The 20,042-nt window shown below is 33.2% G+C and overlaps 3 protein-coding genes and 2 non-coding genes across 5 annotated transcripts; 3 read left to right on the forward strand and 2 right to left on the reverse strand.

The window, feature by feature from the left end:
• The first annotated feature begins 1,239 nt into the window (after window positions 1-1,239).
• On the forward strand, window positions 1,240-11,004 carry LOC105761306 (increased DNA methylation 1). The gene is made up of 9 exons (XM_012579088.2): window positions 1,240-1,596; window positions 3,432-6,363; window positions 7,422-7,545; window positions 8,070-8,152; window positions 8,360-8,601; window positions 8,914-9,000; window positions 9,602-9,701; window positions 9,922-10,123; window positions 10,201-11,004. The coding sequence occupies exons 2-9, from the start codon at window positions 3,463-3,465 to the stop codon at window positions 10,887-10,889; spliced, it is 4,428 nt and encodes a 1,475-aa protein (XP_012434542.1). The 5' UTR covers window positions 1,240-1,596; window positions 3,432-3,462; the 3' UTR covers window positions 10,890-11,004.
• Window positions 11,005-11,912: 908 nt separating this feature from the next.
• Window positions 11,913-11,996, forward strand: TRNAL-CAA (transfer RNA leucine (anticodon CAA)). Its single transcript has one exon. It is a non-coding gene; the product is annotated as a tRNA-Leu (tRNA).
• Window positions 11,997-13,893: 1,897 nt separating this feature from the next.
• Window positions 13,894-14,738, reverse strand: LOC105761307 (uncharacterized). Its single transcript, XM_012579089.2, has one exon. The coding sequence runs from the start codon at window positions 14,583-14,585 to the stop codon at window positions 14,151-14,153; it is 435 nt and encodes a 144-aa protein (XP_012434543.1). The 5' UTR covers window positions 14,586-14,738; the 3' UTR covers window positions 13,894-14,150.
• Window positions 14,739-15,332: 594 nt separating this feature from the next.
• Window positions 15,333-15,416, forward strand: TRNAL-CAA (transfer RNA leucine (anticodon CAA)). Its single transcript has one exon. It is a non-coding gene; the product is annotated as a tRNA-Leu (tRNA).
• Window positions 15,417-18,320: 2,904 nt separating this feature from the next.
• Window positions 18,321-19,177, reverse strand: LOC105761308 (uncharacterized). The gene has a single exon (XM_012579090.2). The coding sequence runs from the start codon at window positions 19,015-19,017 to the stop codon at window positions 18,577-18,579; it is 441 nt and encodes a 146-aa protein (XP_012434544.1). The 5' UTR covers window positions 19,018-19,177; the 3' UTR covers window positions 18,321-18,576.
• Between the last annotated feature and the right edge of the window lie 865 nt (window positions 19,178-20,042).

Raw genomic sequence — 20,042 nt, forward strand, 5'->3', positions numbered from 1 at the left:
TCCACTATAAGTGTTAAAGGGATGGGGGAATTGTCTCCTTGCTTCCTGGCCCTTGTGGCAGTGGATCTAGGTCTGCTTGCTGTGTTAGGCCCTTTATTTATGGATTGTATTTCTCTTCTTCAATCAATGATGTTTTTCTTTCAATAAGAACACAATTGGAAAAAAAAGAAAGTATTAAAGAAATAAATATAAAATTATGTTAATTCTTTCATGTTTATTACAACTAATTCTTAGTACTATATGTGTTTATTGTGATTTTACTGTGTTTATTTTCTTAATTTATTAAATAATATATTTTAATTTATATAATTCATATATTATTCGAATACTAATAAAAGTGTAACCGAAACAAAACAAAACAATTTAAATTATAAAATATAATTTAATATAAATATAAATATAATAAAAATATATTATTTTTGTATGAATTTAATATTTTATGTGTCCAACTTGTAAAATAATAAAAGCTAGTTGTATTTCCAGAACTTTCATGACTTTTCTATCCTGCTGAAATCCTGATGCAACAGCTGTTAGCAAAATAATAATAAGGTTAAAATATGCCATTAGTCCCTGTATTTCTACATAATTTGATATTTAGTCTTTATACTTTAAAAGATAAAATTTCAATCTTTTACTTTTTCAATTTGAAAATTATAGTCCAATCATTTTCGGTTTTAGGAATTTCTGACAGAATTTGTCAGTTTGACATGTCTATTTTTGTCAATCATATACATTGTTATATGTGAACAATTTGTGGATTCATTAGGGGCCAAATAAAATTTTAAAAATTTGAAGGGCCAAAATTAAAAAATTATTTAAAGGGTTTAAATTATATACTTCATAAATAAAAGAGACTAAAATAGATATCATATCTCTTAGTTACGAGCGACCTTGATGATAATTTAATTCATATACTGCATTGACAAAATAAAAAATAAATATTAAATTAAAAATTAATAACTTTTAAATACAAAATTAAATCTCAAAATTTATCCACTAATAATTGAATATTTAAGTAATAATAACTTGTCAAATCATGTCTTTGTTTTTATTTATCAAAGCATGTCTTTTTTAATCTTTTGATCGAAGAAAAGATTATGTTTGGATACAAAGTGTATATTTTATAATTAGATCTGTCATTTCCTTTTAAAATTACTGTTTTATTATCCTATTGAGGATTTTATTTAAGTGCTTTGAATAAAACAATACAGCTACAACAAGTAAAAAAAAAAAAAAAAGTAAGTGAGAAAAGCGAAGTGGAGAGAGAGAGAGAGAGATGTACATATACCATGACATATACAACACTCTCGTGGATCTGTTATACTGTGGAGCACTATTTGGGTTTTGTTAAAGGCTTTCAGTTTCAAAACTGCGGCTTTGGTTCTTTGTATCTTAAGCTGATGAAGGCAAAGCAAAAAGATAGAAGAAAAACCCTATTTTTCTGCCATTTTTGAAGCTTTATATTAAGATTCATCTATATTTTATTTTATTTTATTTTTGAGATGAACCCATTTCAGTTTTTCAGCTCTTGAACCCTAAAGTAAAGTTTGTTCCTTGATCTACTTTTGCATGTTGATCAGAACATGCATTGTAAAGGTTAGCTCTTTTTTATTTTATGTTTTTGGATAAAGTTTTGAATGTTTGGGTGTTTGGTATTGGATGGATGTATCGCTTTTCTCTCTGATTTTGATTTCTGGGTTTTGATCTGCATCTGGTTTGGTGTTTTTTAGGTCCTAAAATATTTTGGGTTTTGGTTTCTTTTACCATTTCTAGTGAATTTTTTAGCTGAACTCTTTTTTTTTTCCTTGAATTTTCAGGATTTTTCTTTGAATTCAGGTTACTGAAAGTTGAAACATGATAAATTGGTGATGAAAAGACTGTGAACAAAAAAAATTGAAGTTTACAACTACTGTTTCTTTAACTGGTGCATGATTGAGTTTTACAATTCCTGTTAATGGCATAGTTATATATAAGTATATATTTCCATCTTTTGGGGATTGGGGTAAACCGGGAAGAGTTCAGTGTGTGGTTTGTAGGATAGATGGTCGTAGTTTTTAGTAAAAGGAAAGCATACTGAAGATGTGGACTTGAGAAAGACCTGGTTGTGCAGTTTATAGTGTGCAAGTGCAGTTCTATATTGATTGTGCTCCGAATTTGGATCTTTGTTGCGTTTAGAGTACTAGTTTTTCTATTTTCTTTGCTCTCTATTTTTTTTTTGTGAAGTACAACAGCTTTTTTCTTTTTGCATGAGCAGAAAGTAGGTTAGTTGTTGAATTGTTTCTTTTGAAATATAGGCTAATATACTAATTTCACAGCTCCAGCCATAGTGATGGCAACATGGATTCGACATATCTGTTATACCTTGCTAGCAAAAGTGTACTAAAGGAAAAGACATCTAAGTAAAAGTTTTGCAATTGATCTTTTCGTATCAATGGAATACTGGGCATTTTTGGCAGCAACATTGTCTTTAAAAGAAGTATTGTCACTTTATCACTGTTTTTTATCCGACTTTGTGAGAAGAAAGAAAAAGGGATGCATGTTAATATTAGGTTAATATGCAGTTACATTTTTGGAAGTCTTTATGCATGAAAGTAGCTTATTAATAGAACATGTATGATTCAGGAAAGAAGTTTAAGAATCCTTCTATAGAATGATTTGCGTATTTTAAGATGTTATTTAATGGTTGTACCAGATGTTTGTCCTATATAACATGGAGCATGTGATGGTAGGCATTTGGAGATGTATATTGACAAACAAAGGTGTTGCTACATGGCGTATTAGATAAAAATTTCATTATAGGAAATTAAATACAGTGGTATTGTTTAAGTGTTACCATCATTTGTACAAACCAACTATAGTGCCGCATCGGTTAGGGTTTTTCTTTCTTTTCATTTGTTTAAACCCACTATAATGCCCTGCTGAAGTGAGTTAAAGATGCGGATTTTGTGTTTCTCCTCTTTCTCCCAAATTCACAATGAGTGCTTTAATTGATATTTTGTAACCGTATTTGGATATTTTTTCTTCTTACTTCCATTTTTGCTGCTTGGTTCCTTCGTTTCTTGTATGCATTAAATGGGAAACTGTTGCTGTTTTGTTATAACTGAACTATATATGTGATGAAATTTCCTTCTACCAATTAAATAAATTGATTGATGTTAATCCAGTTAGTTTCTTGATTTTACGGTGTTATATCATGTGCATGTCAGTTGCGTATCTTGCATGTAATGTAACTTAGGATGGTACGAGTCATTGCTGTTATAAAGTTAATTCAGGCTTAAGGTTTATAGTTAAATAATAATTAATTATGTATCGATTGTCTTCTTTATAGATCTTTTTTTTACTCTTTTGCTACCAATTAATAGATGGCTTGAATCTAAAGCATTTATTATGGAGGGATATGTCTAACATCTTTTCTTATTGGTGGCATATAGATTGTGCAAAGCAGGTTTGCCTTTAGCAGAGATGTCGTTTAGTGCAGATACGGAAGATCTGCATGATGATGGTTTTGAGGGGTCACATGACGAGCATGGCATTTTTTCGAAGGTTTTCTTTGAAAATGGTGTTGGCAGCACAAGTAAAAGATGTCCTGTTGCTGGTGTAGATAATTTTGAATGTAAGCATAGCAAGAAATTAGATGCATCATTGTGTTCAAATAGTGCAAATTCAGCTGTAACAAGCTGGTCTTGCTCGAAAAATTTATGCCAGGAGGATACTAACGCAGTAATTGAGAGTTATGGTGGAGTTTGTGCATTGGGTAGCTTTCTTGACAGAAATGCTCTGGCTGAGAGAGATGACCTGGATGCAAGTGTCAAGCGAATTAAGTTTTCTGCAGCTGAAGTTTCTAGGGATAAAGCGGAAAGGAGAATGGTTTTGCATGCACCATTGCAGCAGAACGAAATTGTTAGTGGATTGTACTCGAAATCTCTGGGTTCTGTTTATCAGAAAGTTACACCTGATTTAATTGAATCATCTGCTCAGGGGTTTACATCTAGTGGCCATCTGTTGAAGCAGTATGTGAAAGGGGGCAGAGGTACTAAAACGAAAGATAAGGATATTACCAAGTCTAGGATACAAGACTTAGATGCAAGTGACAGAAAAGCAGTGATAGGTAAAGCTATAGCTTCACCAGTTTCACAGGAGAGCTTTGCATCAAAGCTTGTGGTTTCTAGTCCTGCCGCTGTTGTGGAGAAGTTCGAGTCTCCTTTTAGTGTGGAGGAACAACTTAGTGGATTTCAATCATCTGGAGTGGGCAGTTCTGATATATCTGGGGTAATAGACTCTAAGAAGGATCCTCGTCCTCTTCTTCAGACCCATGTTTTTCGCATACTAAGAAGTGCAGGCTGGTCTATTGAGAGACGTAAACGATCCTGTAGGACTTATGTTGAAACAGTTTATAGATCACCTGAGGGGAGGCTATTTCGTGAATTCCCTAATGTTTGGAGGTATTTTGGGCAGGTTTTGTTTTCTGATAGCTGCAACTTCGTGCTGGATAATGATGGTAAGAAATGGACTGATATGAGCCAGTTCTGGTCTGATCTATTAGATACATTGGCGAATATTGAGAAAGAACTTAACCAACCTAATGTTTCTTATACATTGGCTCATTATTGGGCTATATTAGATCCCTTTGTGAATGTTATATTTGTTAATAGGAAGATTGGTTCATTAAGAAAGGGAGCTGAGGTTAAAGCAGGGAGCAGTTTAGCTACTCAAATTAACAAGAAAAATGGTGTTGTTTTAGCACGGAGAAAAAATGTTACTAAGGAAAAGTTCTGTTCTCAGGGACATATGTCAACTCAGCTTCATGATTCTTCTCTGGCTGCTGAAAGCTCGTTGACAGCTTCTGAGAGGAGTTACAACACCTGTAATGGCCTATCCGGCAGTGGAAGTTTGTCAAGGGCAGTGAGACGTCTGAAAGGTGTACGTGTTCCTCAGGCAGACCAAGTAAGTATGTGTTTGGAAGATACTGCCAACAGGCCAGAAACTTTTGATTGCAAGGTCAAAGGTCAGCGTATTGCTTCATCATATGCTTGTGGGTCAGATAGCACCCATGGCCTGCTAGGCAATTTTAAGTATATTGATTGTGTTGCATCTGGGGATGTTTCCGACATACTTCAGGGTTCTGTATCTGCTGCCCCTTACCAATATAGCAACATAAGTTCTCCAAGTTCTAACAAACAAAGATCTGAATGTAACGTAAAAACTCCTTCTGAACTTCCAGGAGATTTATCATTCGAGTCTCTGGAGGAAAATGATAAATCATCTGGAGCTCAAGATACTGGCAAGGTTGGAAAGCTTCCACAGCATTTACTGTATGACCATCCAAGTTACCTTAGTGATGGCCTTCTGCAGTCTGGGTGTGATGAGTACCAGTTTGATAAGCTCACTGATGCTCTGAAGTTTGAAACAAAGGATGAAGGTTCTGCCCTGGGTGTTATTTTGAAAAAGAAGGCTTGCAGGAGATCTAGAAAGATATCTGAAATTAGATTAACCGCATTAAACCAAAGTGGTTTTTTATGGTCTTATCCTCCTGGTATGAATGATCATCGTGATACTAACATATGCCAGGCTGAGTTAAATTCAAAAGAGGCCCAAGAATCCTTTGTAACCAAAGGAAACCTACAGAAGTCCTCATCTCTTGGCTCTTGCCTACATCAAGTGAAGAAAAAAGGTTCGAAGTTTAAGAGGAGTTTTGGCACTCGTGATGGTTCTAAATACAGACAAAAGAAATCAACTGAATGCCAAATTCAAGACGATGACCTGTTGGTTTCTGCAATAATAAGAAACAAAGACTTAGGCTTGGGTGCTACCAGGTCTAAATTGAAGGGCCCCAAGAAAAGACCTCGGACCAAGTTCAAGAGCAAGAAGAGCCGCTGCAAGTTGCTTCCTCGAAGCATTGGTAAAGGAGGGAAGCATATTACTGAAATTAAATTGTATAATATCGGATCCAGGACTGTGCTCTCGTGGTTGATCTTAGCTGGGGTTATTTCTCTGAATGATGTCATTCAATATCGGGACCCCGAGGATGATTCTATCGTGAAAGATGGTCTTGTTTCCTGGGATGGAATAGTGTGCAATTGTTGCAATAGGGTGCTATCAGTTTCTGAGTTTAAGACTCATGCTGGATTCAAATTCAATCGTCCCTGCATGAATCTTTTCATGGAATCTGGTAAACCTTTCACTTTATGTCAGCTGCAGGCATGGTCTGCTGAATACAAGACCAGGAAAAATGGGATCCAGAAGGTGGAAGCAGATGACAATGATCAAAATGATGATTCTTGTGGTCTATGTGGGGATGTTGGTGAACTGATTTGTTGTGACAACTGCCCTTCTACTTTTCATCTGTCTTGCCTGTTTATGAAGGTTCCTTCTTTACTCGCTCTTGCCCTTTTTTTTGCATTGACCTGCATGTTGTTCTCACAACTGATCTTTATTCTTAATTATTCTCCTTATTTCTTTTCCTTTTTGTTGCAGCTTCACTAAATTTACTTATGTTGAATATATTTGGCCTAGTCTCACTTATTAATCTTGCAAGTTCCTTTTGCAGTTACCAAAAGCTATTCTTGGTAAAATTTCGTTTTTGGTTGCAAATGTTCCATATGGTAAATTAGCTTCTGAGCTTGTAATAAGACAAATAGCATAAGTAGGGATGATTAATTTGCCTCAATGACCAAAAACCTGTGAGACTTTAAACTATGTGTGCTTTTCCATTTGCATGGTTATATATCTGCAAATGAATGCTGAGCTTAGTAACAATTAAATATTGTTTCTTATAGACACCAACATAATGAGCTTTAAAAGTGTCAAGATAGACATGTTAGAATCATGTAGGTGGTGTGCTTTCTATGTAATAGATTTCATTGATGATCTTTTTAATGGAGCTTAAGTTAAGGAGTCCAGTAGCAGGTGCCTTGTATTTTGTACTAAGATTGAGAACAACAAAAAGAGCCACAACTTTGATGCTTATACATTGTGCATAAAACATATCGGTTGAGTTTCTCTCCCCTATATACTTAACTTTGTTTTATATATGTCACCAAAAAAGTGTGTATTTATATGTACATGTCTCTTGACTGCTCTGATTCAAGTTAAACCATTCGAGATGGTCTTCTTTTCCTCTGTATACTTCTATCTTGTAAATGTTGGTAAAAACTTTCTTGTCTTCTTTGTTTTCATTTTCTATCTAAAATGTTTTCTTTGGTTTTAAAAACATATTTTAACTACTAGTGAACAATGATTTTTCACCCTTTCATTTTTTTCCAAAATTTTCCTCTATATATATGACTTGGTTCTACTTCTGTGTTCTATGGTGCATGGAAATTACTCTAATTTCTTTCCTTTTCAAGTGCATGGCTTTACTATTTTCATCCTTTTTTTTTTAATTACTAATGACTTCACATGCTTTACTTTGTTGCTTCCAGGAACTACCAGAGGGCAATTGGTATTGCTCAAATTGCACTTGTCCGATATGTGGCAACTTTGTTAATGATAAAGATGCTTCGAGTTCATTTGATTCATTCAAATGTTCGCAGTGCGAGCACAAATGTAATTCTTCCCCCTCGGCATGACATTTCTCTGAAAAAAATTATATTATTTATTAGGACAGCATTGAGTTTCTTGAAATATGGTTTGGACCAATAATCTTTAGTTTAATGTAGGATAGCCTACTAGTTACCGTTTTAAAGAACATTTTTCTTTTATTTGTTTCTTGATTTAGCTTTCTCAGAGAGGAAAAAGAAAGAAGATGGAATTGTTATATCTATTGTAAAGCATAACATTGAAAATCTTCGTAAAGCCTTTCTCTTAGCATATTTTCTTTTAAGAAATTGAGATTTTTATTCAGCATCCGGAATCAGTTGTATCGTGCTACATGGAGAAAGGTAGGCTAAAAGTATGACAACAGAGAATATGATACAATAAACTACTGAATTGTGCTCATTTGAATGTTCTTGGTTTTCTTTAGGCTTTTTGTTGAAATTGCTCTTTTACCATTATAATGCGAGTGTTTCATGATACTTCTCTGTGATTTGTGTTTCTAATTTTTTAGCTTATCCACTGTTTGTAAACAGATCATAAGGCATGCCTGAATGATAAAAGTGAGCTTGAAGAAAAGGTTTCTGATACTTTGTTTTGTGGAGGAAGCTGCAAGGAGGTACTTTTGTGATTCAAACTTCTTGAATCTTATTATGCTGCAAAGAATCTGTTGGATTTACCTTATTAAATAGTTTTGTATTCTGGGCATAAGTTCAAGTCTTTGCCTTCGTAATTTTATTTAGCTACATGCCTTGCCTTCTGTAGCTTGGTATATTCCACATTATCCGCTTTCTATGTTCTGATGCAAGTTCACTGGTATTTGCAGCTGCACTTGGGTCTTAGTTCTCGTCTCGGGATGATTAATCACCTCTCTAATGGCTTTTCTTGGACACTTCTTAGATGTATTCATGAAGATCAGAAAATTCATTCTGCTCAAAGGTTGGCCCTGAAGGCAGAATGCAACTCAAAACTGGCTGTTGCTCTGTCTATCATGGAAGAATGCTTTCTGTCTATGGTTGATCCGAGAACAGGTGTTGACATGAGGCCCCATCTCATGTACAATTGGGGGTGAGACACCTGTTTCTTTTTTTTCTTTTTTTCTTTTTTGTATTAATTCCCTATTTGTTATTATCTTCAATGTTCTGGGTCTGGCTTTTACATTTAGAGACAAATATTTTCTCATTCTCCTTGAATATTAATTATTTTTATTCGCTTTATGCTGCGTTATTATGATCATATATTTTGTAGAAAAATAGTAATTTGGGTTAATTTCTTTTCAATGTCATCTAGTTCTTGATCTGTTTCTTGCTCATAAATCTTTCCATTTTCTGATTTGAAGACTGCTTATGATTCACATGCTTCTGTTTTTAAAATGATCAGGTCAGAATTTGCACGCTTGAATTTTTCCGGATTTTACTCTCTTGTCTTGGAGAAGGAAGATGTGGTTATTTGTGTGGCATCAATCAGGTAGTATAGTAGGTATATCATATTAGATCATTTTATACCACATTTTCCATTGTTTCTTTCTGAATGTAATAAGATCAAGTTTTAACAATAATTCTTCTTTTTTTAAGTATGAGATATAATCGAGTTGTTTTCATGTTTATAAGTTCATTCCAACCATACCAAATAGGAAGATGGCTATATATACATTCTCATTACGAGAAGGGGTCATTCGAGCATATCTAAATAAATACTATGTTTACATAAGGCACCTATGTCCTTGCATTCCATTTACAGAAGGGATGGGAGTACTTGGGCCTTCATATAAAACTTCTGGGGATTATTCATCTTTGTCATGTTCAATATAAAGATATCAATTTGCCACATGTATAGTATTATCTACATCTAATATATTTTGCTTATTGTCACTTTAGAAGTGATCATTCTGATATCTGCAAATTTGATTCGGGCTCCAATTATTCGACATTGCATTTAATTCCTCCTAGTTAATTAAGCAAATATGTCTTAGACTTTCCGATTTATAATGATGTTCTAAGCCATTTTGAACCTTCTATGTCATTGGCATTTTGATTTACTTTTGGTTTTTCTGTGTTATTTGGGGTAGGATACATGGTGTAACAGTTGCGGAGATGCCTCTTATTGCAACTTGCAGCAAGTACCGTCGTCAAGGAATGTGTCGATCTCTTGTAAACGTCATTGAAGAGGTGTGTTCTCTTCTCCATAATCGATATGCTTTGATACACTCTTTGTAGCACTAGTTCAAATATTATATGCACAAGTTGTTTACCATAGGAATTTAACATTGTAAAATCCTCATAGTTGATAGATATTATTGCTTACGTTTTTTATTTTTTGCAACTGTTGTGTTTGAAACTTAATTTTATTTGTTTTATTCACCCTTGTGGACCGATGTTTCCTCTATAGCTGCTGATCTCATTCAAGGTGGAAAAGCTTGTGATAACTGCCATTCCGAATGTTGTGGAAACATGGACCAAGGGTTTCGGTTTCAAGCTGGTGGAGGAAGAGGAAAGAAAAGCACTTAATAAGATCAACTTGATGGTGTTTCCAGGAACAGTATTGCTGTCAAAGCCCTTGTATCAATCCCAAAAAACAGATGGGCAATCAGGTAACTTCCACCCACTTTTTAAAGTTCATCGTTCTTCAAGTTCAAAGAAACAAAATTTGATCTTCGTGGTTATACAGAAACCGGCAATACATCATGTTTGCAACAAGATAACTCAATTGAACATTTGAGACGCGAAGAACTAACCAACGTAGGCATTCAAGCTGTAGGAGATCAATTAGCCGATTCATTACAGCATACCATTTATGCAAAAGAAGCTTGTGCAAAAATAGTAACCGAGTTTGTTGGAGACAAGACTCTGCAAGAATCGGAAATCAATGGTACAAAGGAAATAGCCAATGCCGGTGGAGAGGAGCTGTGTGATAACTTGGCCTTACGAGTTATAGAAGAAACTACTAGACTAGTTATCTGTACGAAGGGAAAGTCGGCAGACGAATCTGTACAATGCGCTGATTGTAATTTTTTGTCTGAAGAAGTTAGGATCAAGCTGGAGGAGCGGCCTAAGGTCAGGAGTTGTCAAGAATATCCTGCTGGAGAAACCAACTCCGTGTCCCAAACTGATGGTTGCTGTGGAGACAATGAAGCTGACACTGTAATGAAAGTGGAGTCTGTGCAGCAGTCGGATCCTGTTTGTGTCGATAACCATAGTGCTAAAATCGATGAAGGGGTAGTTGTGACGCCAGAACAGTTTTTGGAGGTGTCCTGTGAAGAACAAGAAATGGCATTAGCTTCTTCTAGTGTTAAGGAATCATGTATTTGTAATGGAACACAGGTGTCTGTAGGGGAAACAGCTGCTGAAAGACTGTGAATTGGATGTATAAGTAACAATGTAACTGTAAATTTTAGAAAATCCCTTTTCATGTGCTATTTTTCCCTGTTTTGGGTACAATTCTATGTTATCATAAATGATCTATCTTTTTGAAGTGATTTGTTTTTAATTTAAATTAAGTATATATATATATATATATTTAAATATAATAAAATAATACATATAAATTAGATTTTAATTTGTTATGATTTATAATTTGTAAATTATAATTATCATTGGCTTATTGATACCAAATATGTGATTTCAACTTAAATCATATAATAGCAAAAATCTCATTGGTTTCTGCTGAACTCGCAAATTTTAAATTAAATTATGTTATTAAGGAAATAGAAATATAAAATTTAAATTAAATAAATGTTTTAAAAGGAAAGATGTAATTTATTAATAAAGTTTTTAAAAATATAGCGAATTATCATGAAAAATAAACATCTTACACATATATATATATTTTAAGTTTAACTAATACGAGCGCAAACGCGAAATTCAACCAATTCAAATTATTGTGAATAAAGAATTGGATAAAGTCAAACCAATTCAAAAAAAAAATTTAAGTAGAATATACACGAGCTAAATTCACGAAACTCAAACTTGATATCCAATGTTAAAACTTTTGCCTTAACCAATAATCTAAGTACTCATTACCATCTTACCCATCTAGTCTTATTGTCCTCTCTAGAGGAGCGTAGTTTATTAACAACAATTTTTATAAATTGTTAATTTCATAAATATTAAATAAATTGCAATTTTTATCACACATTTATAGATTTTAAAATAATGTTTATTGCAATTATTCTCTCTTCACTGTAATTTAACTTATAGTCATTACTGCTATTTAATCTCACTATGTCGATACAAATATTTTAACTGCGACTCATTGGGAGGCAATATCACAAGGGAGCCTGGATTACCAAAACAAACTTACTTCGCCCAATTGATGGCATATAACATTTTATTTAATTTATTAAATAATATGCTTAACATTTAACAAGCAAAAGACATTCAGTCAGGGTGGCCGAGTGGTCTAAGGCGCCAGACTCAAGTTCTGGTCCTCGTGAGAGGGCGTGGGTTCAAATCCCACTTCTGACATTTCTAATATTTTATTTATTTATTTTTGATAATTTTATTTTTCATGCCATCCTATTTTACTTTTATATCAACCACTTTCTCCATTTTTATAACCATTTCTCTATTTTATTTCATATTGTTTTCACTATTTCATTTTCATATTTTCCTCGGATTAACCAATATTTATCCCATCAGATAAACATAGGCATTAGGTTCTACTCTTCATATATGTATCTGTAATAAAATACTTCAAACAAATATTGAAACCTAAGTTTGAAAAAGAAAATAATGAAAAGAACTCTACCAAAGTTTTTCCATATCAAGTTTTAGAATGATGAACTTCTATTAAAACCTATCATATATTCACATGTAATCTCCACAATGAGAGAAAAGGGTATACCATTCAAGTACCAATCCCTAATTTTTGTATACAATTAAATATGTATAGTTTGGTGTATATAAATAATTAGCTTGGTAATCCCAAATATATATACACTTGCTTTGTAATATTGAGATGAGTGCATGTAAAGAGCTGGCATAACATGAGGCAATGGCTAAATAAAATGACTCGCCATTTTTTTTATGATAAGGAGAAACAAGTGCAGATGTTGAGCTACTAGATGGGTGTGAACTTGTGCCGAAAGATCAAATCTCGGTTTTGTTCATAATATTCACCATCAACAAATACTTGACCCTTGACACAAGAAATTAGGTGCTAATGGTACCATTCATAAACATAGTCATGGCCAAGAGGCTCTACATTGGCAAGCAAGAAATATAAAATGAACCAAAAACAAGAGGCACATAGTAAAATGCAAAATGCAAAAAACAACAATCAAATTGGGACTAGATCTTCCGAAACTGGAAAAATTACCATGCCTACTTCACATATGTGATGGTCTAGTTGCAATTACAGCACGAACAATGCCCTCAGTCCAGCCATTCCGGTTAATTTTCGTAAGGCATGAAAGAACCAAGTAAACCAAGAAAGGTTGCAAATGTACGAGGATGCCGAAAAGTAACTTGAAACTTTGAGCATATTCATATTGGATGCATACTTGTATCCAATAATCACCTTTGAAAGTACAACTCCTAGTAATAATTCTTCCCATACAAAATAAAAAAACATAACACATTCGAAAGATAGGCTCTTTTCCTCAGGGGTAGCCTACTCTTAAGACCACTCAATTTCTAAAGTTTCAGCTGAGATGATTGGTTAAAAACAAATGTAAGGTCCTCTAACGTAATTTCACAATTCATTCAAACAATTAAAGGATGCAAGTTCAACTAGACGCAACTAAGTAGACTCAATACAACCGATGACTAATCGGCAATGCCAAGGATCATTCTAAAATCAATAACCATAAATTCAAGTAACTACTTGAATTGAATTGCATCTAATAATCCAAAGACAAATTAAGGATACAAGTAGGCACTAGTAAGCAAATACAACCAATGACTAATCAGCAATACCAAGGATCATTCTATAATGAATAATCATAGAGTCAAGTCACTACTTGGATTGAATAACATCTCCCAACATTAACGATCAGCATACCCAAAAAAAAAAAAAACCGGAAAAAAAAATCCAAAATCAAAACAAGGATACAAGTAAACACTAGTAAGTCACTACTAGAATTGAATGAGTCTCCCAACATTAAGGATCAACACACAAGAGAAAATCCAAAAGCAATTTAAGGATACAAGTAGACAGTAGTAAGGAAATTCAGTAGCAATACCAAGGATCGTTCTAAGATCAACAATCATAGATTCAACACAACTAGAATTGAATGACACCTATCAAGATTAAGGATCAAGTGATCAAACATACAAAAACAATCCAAAAGTTACCCATATAGAAAGAATTGCCATTGTAAAAAGCTTAACCATCCATTCACTAATATGAAAGAACAGACTCTTGTCAAATAAACCATAAGTTAGAACTTGAAATTCCATTTCGAAGGTCTGAAGTTCAAATCTTTGGAATAAAGAACTATCCAAATTGTGTAAGCTAACACTCCATTAGTTCCAATATGTATGAAAATTTATTCTAGTCTCTGATGACCCTATTTCCATCATCCATAAAACAATGACATTTAGTATAAAAAGTATTTGAATTTCGTTCAATTTCTAAAAATTGACTAAGTTAAAACCCTCAATTATGCCCAAAACTCACTAACCATCTGATTTCTTCTGCAAATCCTTGGAATCTTCCTGAGCACCCAAACTCTCCTCTTCCTTTTCTTTCTCCAATTCAATAATTGCCTGTTCCTCGGCCCTCTTCTCGGCTCGTAAAATGGGTTCATAGTAATCAGCGTGGGCTTCCATACACTTCTGCAAAACTGACATTGCTTCAAAGCATTTTTCCGCAATATGTTCCTTGTTTTCTTCAGATTCTTGGATGCAATTTTCCCACCCAACAAAGCTTTCTTTGCATCCTCCTGCTTTCATGAACAAGCAAAACCCACACTCACCTTCTTCTTCTTCTTCCTCTTCTCCTTCTACTTTGGGTTCTTGATTTGGGGGTTCTTCCGAGGGTTGCTTGGATTCTGGGTCTTTCAGGGTTTTGGGATCAGGGGATTGTTCGGGTTCTGGGTTCTGAGAAGACATTTCTTTGGGAGGTTTGGGCGAGCTGGAATCGGTGAGTCAGAGAGCTTGGTCAAGGTTTCTACAGGTGTTTGCGGAGTTGGCTGACGTCAAGTACAGAACTTTCCTCCATTGCTGGCTTGCCCTGCTTAAAACCTCCTAAAACCCCCCATTGGTTTTCCTTTTTTTTTCTTAAAATTTAATTTTTTTCTCCAACTATTTTATTGGGCTGAAAATTTGACATCAAAGACCTTTTTTCTTGTGGGCCTCAACCTATTCTTTAGGTTTCTTGGAGGCCCTTTTTCTAATTTTTTCTTCTAATTATTTTATTGGGCTTAAAATCAATATAATAGCATTATCATCTATCTTAATTAATTTTTAATTATTTAGTATTGAAATTGTTATATGACATAAATATTATTTTAATAAATTTTGGTTATTTATTAATTTCATAAATATAGAAAATTTATAATTTTTAATATAGGTTTTGGATTTTAAAATAATATTCATTATGGTCATTTTCTCTCCTCAATATAATGCAACTCATCATCACTGTTACGATTGAATCTGAATATATGCATTTTAATCTCATTGTTACATTACTCAATTTCGCTATTACAATAATTAATCTTACTACTATCATTACTTTTAATCTAATTAAAGACAGTCTTACTAGTGATCCGAAGGGAGCCTAAACCAAGTGGATTAGATTATCCAAAACCAACTTGCTCAATTGATTGATACATATGCAACATTTGAGTTAACCATTCAGTCAGGGTGGCCGAGTGGTCTAAGGCGCCAGACTCAAGTTCTGGTCCTCGTGAGAGGGCGTGGGTTCAAATCCCACTTCTAACATTTGCTCTATTTTATTTATTTAGATAATTTTATTTTCCAAATCAACCATATCTCTATTTTATTTTTCAAATCAACCATTTCTCTTCTTTCTCCCCTATTTTATTTTCCATATCAACCATTTCTCTAATTTATTTTTCATATTTTCCCCTAATTTATTTTTCATATTGTTTTTTTCCCGTATTTTATTTTTCATATCAACTGTTTTTCTATTTTATTTTCCACATTCTTTGAAACATAAATCTATTTTTTACCATTTCTCTATTTTATTTTAATAATTTCTAAATATTTTAATAAGCTCAATATTTTATTTCGTTAAAAAATATTTTCTAATATTGTTTTGAAATACCAACCATTTCTCTATTTTGTTTTCAATATTGTTTGAAACATATTTAGTTATAAATATAAAAATATGAATTTTCAAATATATGAAAAATAGAAAAAAAGTACACTAGTGTTGGATTAACCGATATTTATCCCCTCAGATAAACATAGGCATTAGGTTCTACTCTTCATATATGTATGTGTAATAAAATACTTGAACAAATATTGAAACCCAAGTTTAAAAAGAAAAGAACGAAAAGAACTCTACAAAGACACCAAGTTTTTCCATATCAAGTTTTAAAATGATGAACTTCTATTAAAACCTATCATATTTTCACATGTAACCTCAACAATGAGAAAAAAGGGTATTCCATTCAAATACCATCCCTAATTTTTGTATACAATTAAATACATATAGTTTGGTGTAAATAAATAATTAGCTTGGTAATGCCAAATATATATACACTTGCTTTGTAATATTGAGATGAGTGCATGTAAAAAGCTCACATAACAGGAGGCAATGGAGAAATAAAATGACCCGACAGGTTTTTTTTTTATGATAAGGAGAAACAATTGCAGATGTTGAGATTCCAACCTCAAATCTACTAGATGCGACTAATAAAAAGGTTACGAGGTGTGAACTTGTGCCAAAACATCACTTCTCGGTTTTGTTCACAATATTCACTATCAACTAATACTTGAGCCTTGACACAAGAAATTAGGTGCTAATGGTACCATTCATAAACATAGTCATGGCCAAGAGGCCCTACATTGGCAAGCAAGAAATATAAAATGAACCAAAAACAAGAGGGACATAGTAAAATGCAAAAAACAACAATCAATTTGAGCCTAGATCTTTCAAAACTGGAAAATTACCATGCCTACTTCACCGATGTGATGGTCTCGTTGCAATCACAGCACGAACAATGCCCTCAGTCCAGCCATTCCGATTAATTTTTGTAAGGTATGAAAGAACCAAGTAAACCAAGAAAGGTTGCAAATGTATGAGGATGCCGAGGAGTAAATGACGAAGGCAAATGTACGTTATGTGATTTAACTACTCATTCAAACAATTAAGGATAAAAGTTGAGGCAATAAGTGAACCAAAAACAACTAAGTTTTAACTAAGCAACCCAAAATGTGTTCTATATAATCGTGGATTCAAGTCACTACTTAAATGATATCCACTAATAATAAGGAAGCTATAAAAATAGTTTAGAAGGCATAAAAATGCAATGAAAACAAGGGGATTCTGATCATTTATGACCTTTTTCTAGAATCCTATGAAGCAACACAGTACTTGACTACTTGATCATATTACTGTACACGTATCATGAAACATCATTTAAATAATACAAATATCTTAGCTTATTAATGGGTGACATCATGTGGTTCATTGATGTTGTAGAGATTTATAAACTAATAGTACATCCAATGCGAATCCTTCATGATTTAGCCTTTTGAAGAATACTAAAGTGATCTTTACACTACAACAGTAGTGGTAATATGACCTAATGTACCCAAACTCTTCATTTTCCATAAAGTACTGTTTTTGACACTAGTGTCCAACGCGTTTTCAAACATATCCAAATATAAGGAATAACTTGAAACTTTGAGCATATTCATATTGGATGCATACTTGTATCCAATAATCACCTTTGAAAGTACAACTCCTAGTAATAATTCTTTCCATACAAAGGAAAAAAATATGGCCATTTGCTGTGGACATCATAACACATTCGAAAGATAGGCTCTTTTGCTCAGGGGTAGCCTACTCTAAGACCACTCAATTTCTAAAGTTTCAGCTGAGGTAATTGGTTAAAAACAAATTTAAGGTCCTCTTATGTGATTTCACAATTCATTCAAACAATTAAAGGATGCAAGCTCAACTAGACGCTACTAAGTAGACTCAATACAACAAATGACTAATCGGCAATGCCAAGGATCATTCTAAAATCAATAATCATAAATTCAAGTAACTACTTGAATTGAATTGCATCTAATAATCCAAAGACAAATTAAGGATACAAGTAGGCACTAGTAAGCAAATACAATCAATGACTAATCAGCAATACCAAGGATCATTCTATAATGAATAATCATATAGTCAAGTCACTACTTGAATTGAATGACATCTACCAACATTAAGGGTCAGCATACCAACGAAAAGGAGAAAAAAAATCCAAAATCAAATCAAGGATACAAGTAGACACTAGTAAGTAAACTTGATATAAATGACGACTAATCAGCAATGTCAAGGATCGTTCTAAGATGAATAATCATATAATCAAGTCACTTCTTGAATTGAATGAATCTCCCAACATTAAGGATCAACATACAAAAGAAAATCCAAAAGCAATTTAAGGATACAAGTAGACACTAGTAAGGAAATTCAGTAGCAATGCCAAGGATCGTTCTAAGATCTACAATCATAGATTCAACACTACTAGAATTGAATGACGCTTATCAAGATTAAGGATCAAGTGATCAAACATACAAAAGCAATCCAAAAGTTATCCATAAAGAAAGAATTGCCATTGTAAAAAGCTTAACATCCATTCACTAATATGAAAGGAAAGACTCTTGTCAAATAAACCATACAGTTAGAACTTGAAATTCCAATTCAAGGTCTGAAGTTCAAATCTTTGGAAAAGAACTATCCAAAATGTGTAATCTAACACTCCATTGGTTCCAATATGAATGAAAAATTTATTCTAGTCTCTGATGGCCATATTTCCATCATCCATAAAACAATAACATTTAGTATTAAAAATATTTCAATTTCGTTGAATTTCTAAAAATTCACTAAGTTAAAATACTCAATTATGCCCAAAACTCACTAACCATCTGATTTCTTCTGCAAATCCTTGGAATCTTCCTGAGGACTCAAACCCTCCTCTTCCTTTTCTTTCTCCAACTCAATAATTGCCTGTTCCTCAGCCTTCTTCTCGGCTCGTAAAATGGGTTCATAGTAATCAGCGTGGGCTTCCATGCACTTCTTCAAAGCTGAGGTTGCTTCAAAGCATTTTTCCACGATATCTTCCTTGTTTTCTTCAGCTTCTCGGATGCAATTTTCCCACCCAACAAAGCTTTCTTTGCATCCTCCTGCTTTCATGAACAAGCAAAACCCACACTCACCTTCTTCTTCTTCTTCCTCTTCTCCTTCTCCTTCTACTTTGGATTCTTGATTTGGGGGTTCTTCGGAGGGTTGCTTGGGTTCTGGGTCTTTCAGGGCTTTGGGATCAGGGGATTGTTCGGGTTCTGGGTTTTGAGAAGACATTTCTTTGGGAGATTTGGGCGAGTTGAAATCGGTGGGTCAGAGAGCTGGGTCAAGGTTTCTATAGGTGTTTGCGGTGTTGGTTGACGACAAGTACAAAACTTTCCTCCATTGCCGGCTTGCCCTGCCTAAAACCTCCTAAAACCCCCCATTTGCCTTTTTTTTTTTTCTTAAAAATTATTTTTTTTCTAATTATTTTATTGGGCTGAAAATTTGACATCGAAGGCCTTTTTTCTTCTAGGCCTCAACCTATTCTCTTTTTTCGGCTGATGGCCTCAACCTATTCAATGATTTAAAAATATATCATTTCATACCTGACAAATTTTTTTTAAAGGTGATACTTGTGTTATTTTCTTATCCAATTTGATATATGTATTTAAAAACTGATATATTTTGGTATTCAAAGGTAACAATACTAAATATTTATTGTCTAATTCAGATTTTAGAATTGATTTGATAAAAATTAATTGTTATTATTATTAGGTTTTATTTTTTATGATTTTGTTAATAGAATAAACTTAGTGTTGATTGTGAATTTGTTTAATTTTGTGTTTAATTTGTCAAGTACAGCCCAATGGAATACTTAATTTGAGTTTTAGAATTGATTTGATGAAAGTTAATTAATAATATTATTAATTAATTATTATTATTCATCAAATCAATTTTAAAACCCAATTAAACACTAAAAAGTTAAAATTGTTACATCTGGGGACCAAAATATTTAACTTGATTAAATATAAGTACTAGATTGGGCAAAAAAATAACACAGATATCTAGTACCAAATTATGTATTAAGATTTACATAACGAAATAAATTTTTTTAATTTTTTATCATGTGTCACAATCACAACATAACATGTGGTGGATACTTGAGAAAAAAACTATGAATAACAGAATAATTTTATCATTTTTATAATTGTTTATAATTTTCTTCCTTTTAGATTTAACTACATCTTAAGTTATTCACATTTCAAAACTAAATTAGTTTAGATTTGCTTTTTAAATTTAATAGAGAATAATGAATAACA

This window comes from Gossypium raimondii, chromosome 11 (genome assembly GCF_025698545.1).
Source record: "Gossypium raimondii isolate GPD5lz chromosome 11, ASM2569854v1, whole genome shotgun sequence".
Lineage (NCBI taxonomy): Eukaryota > Viridiplantae > Streptophyta > Magnoliopsida > Malvales > Malvaceae > Gossypium > Gossypium raimondii.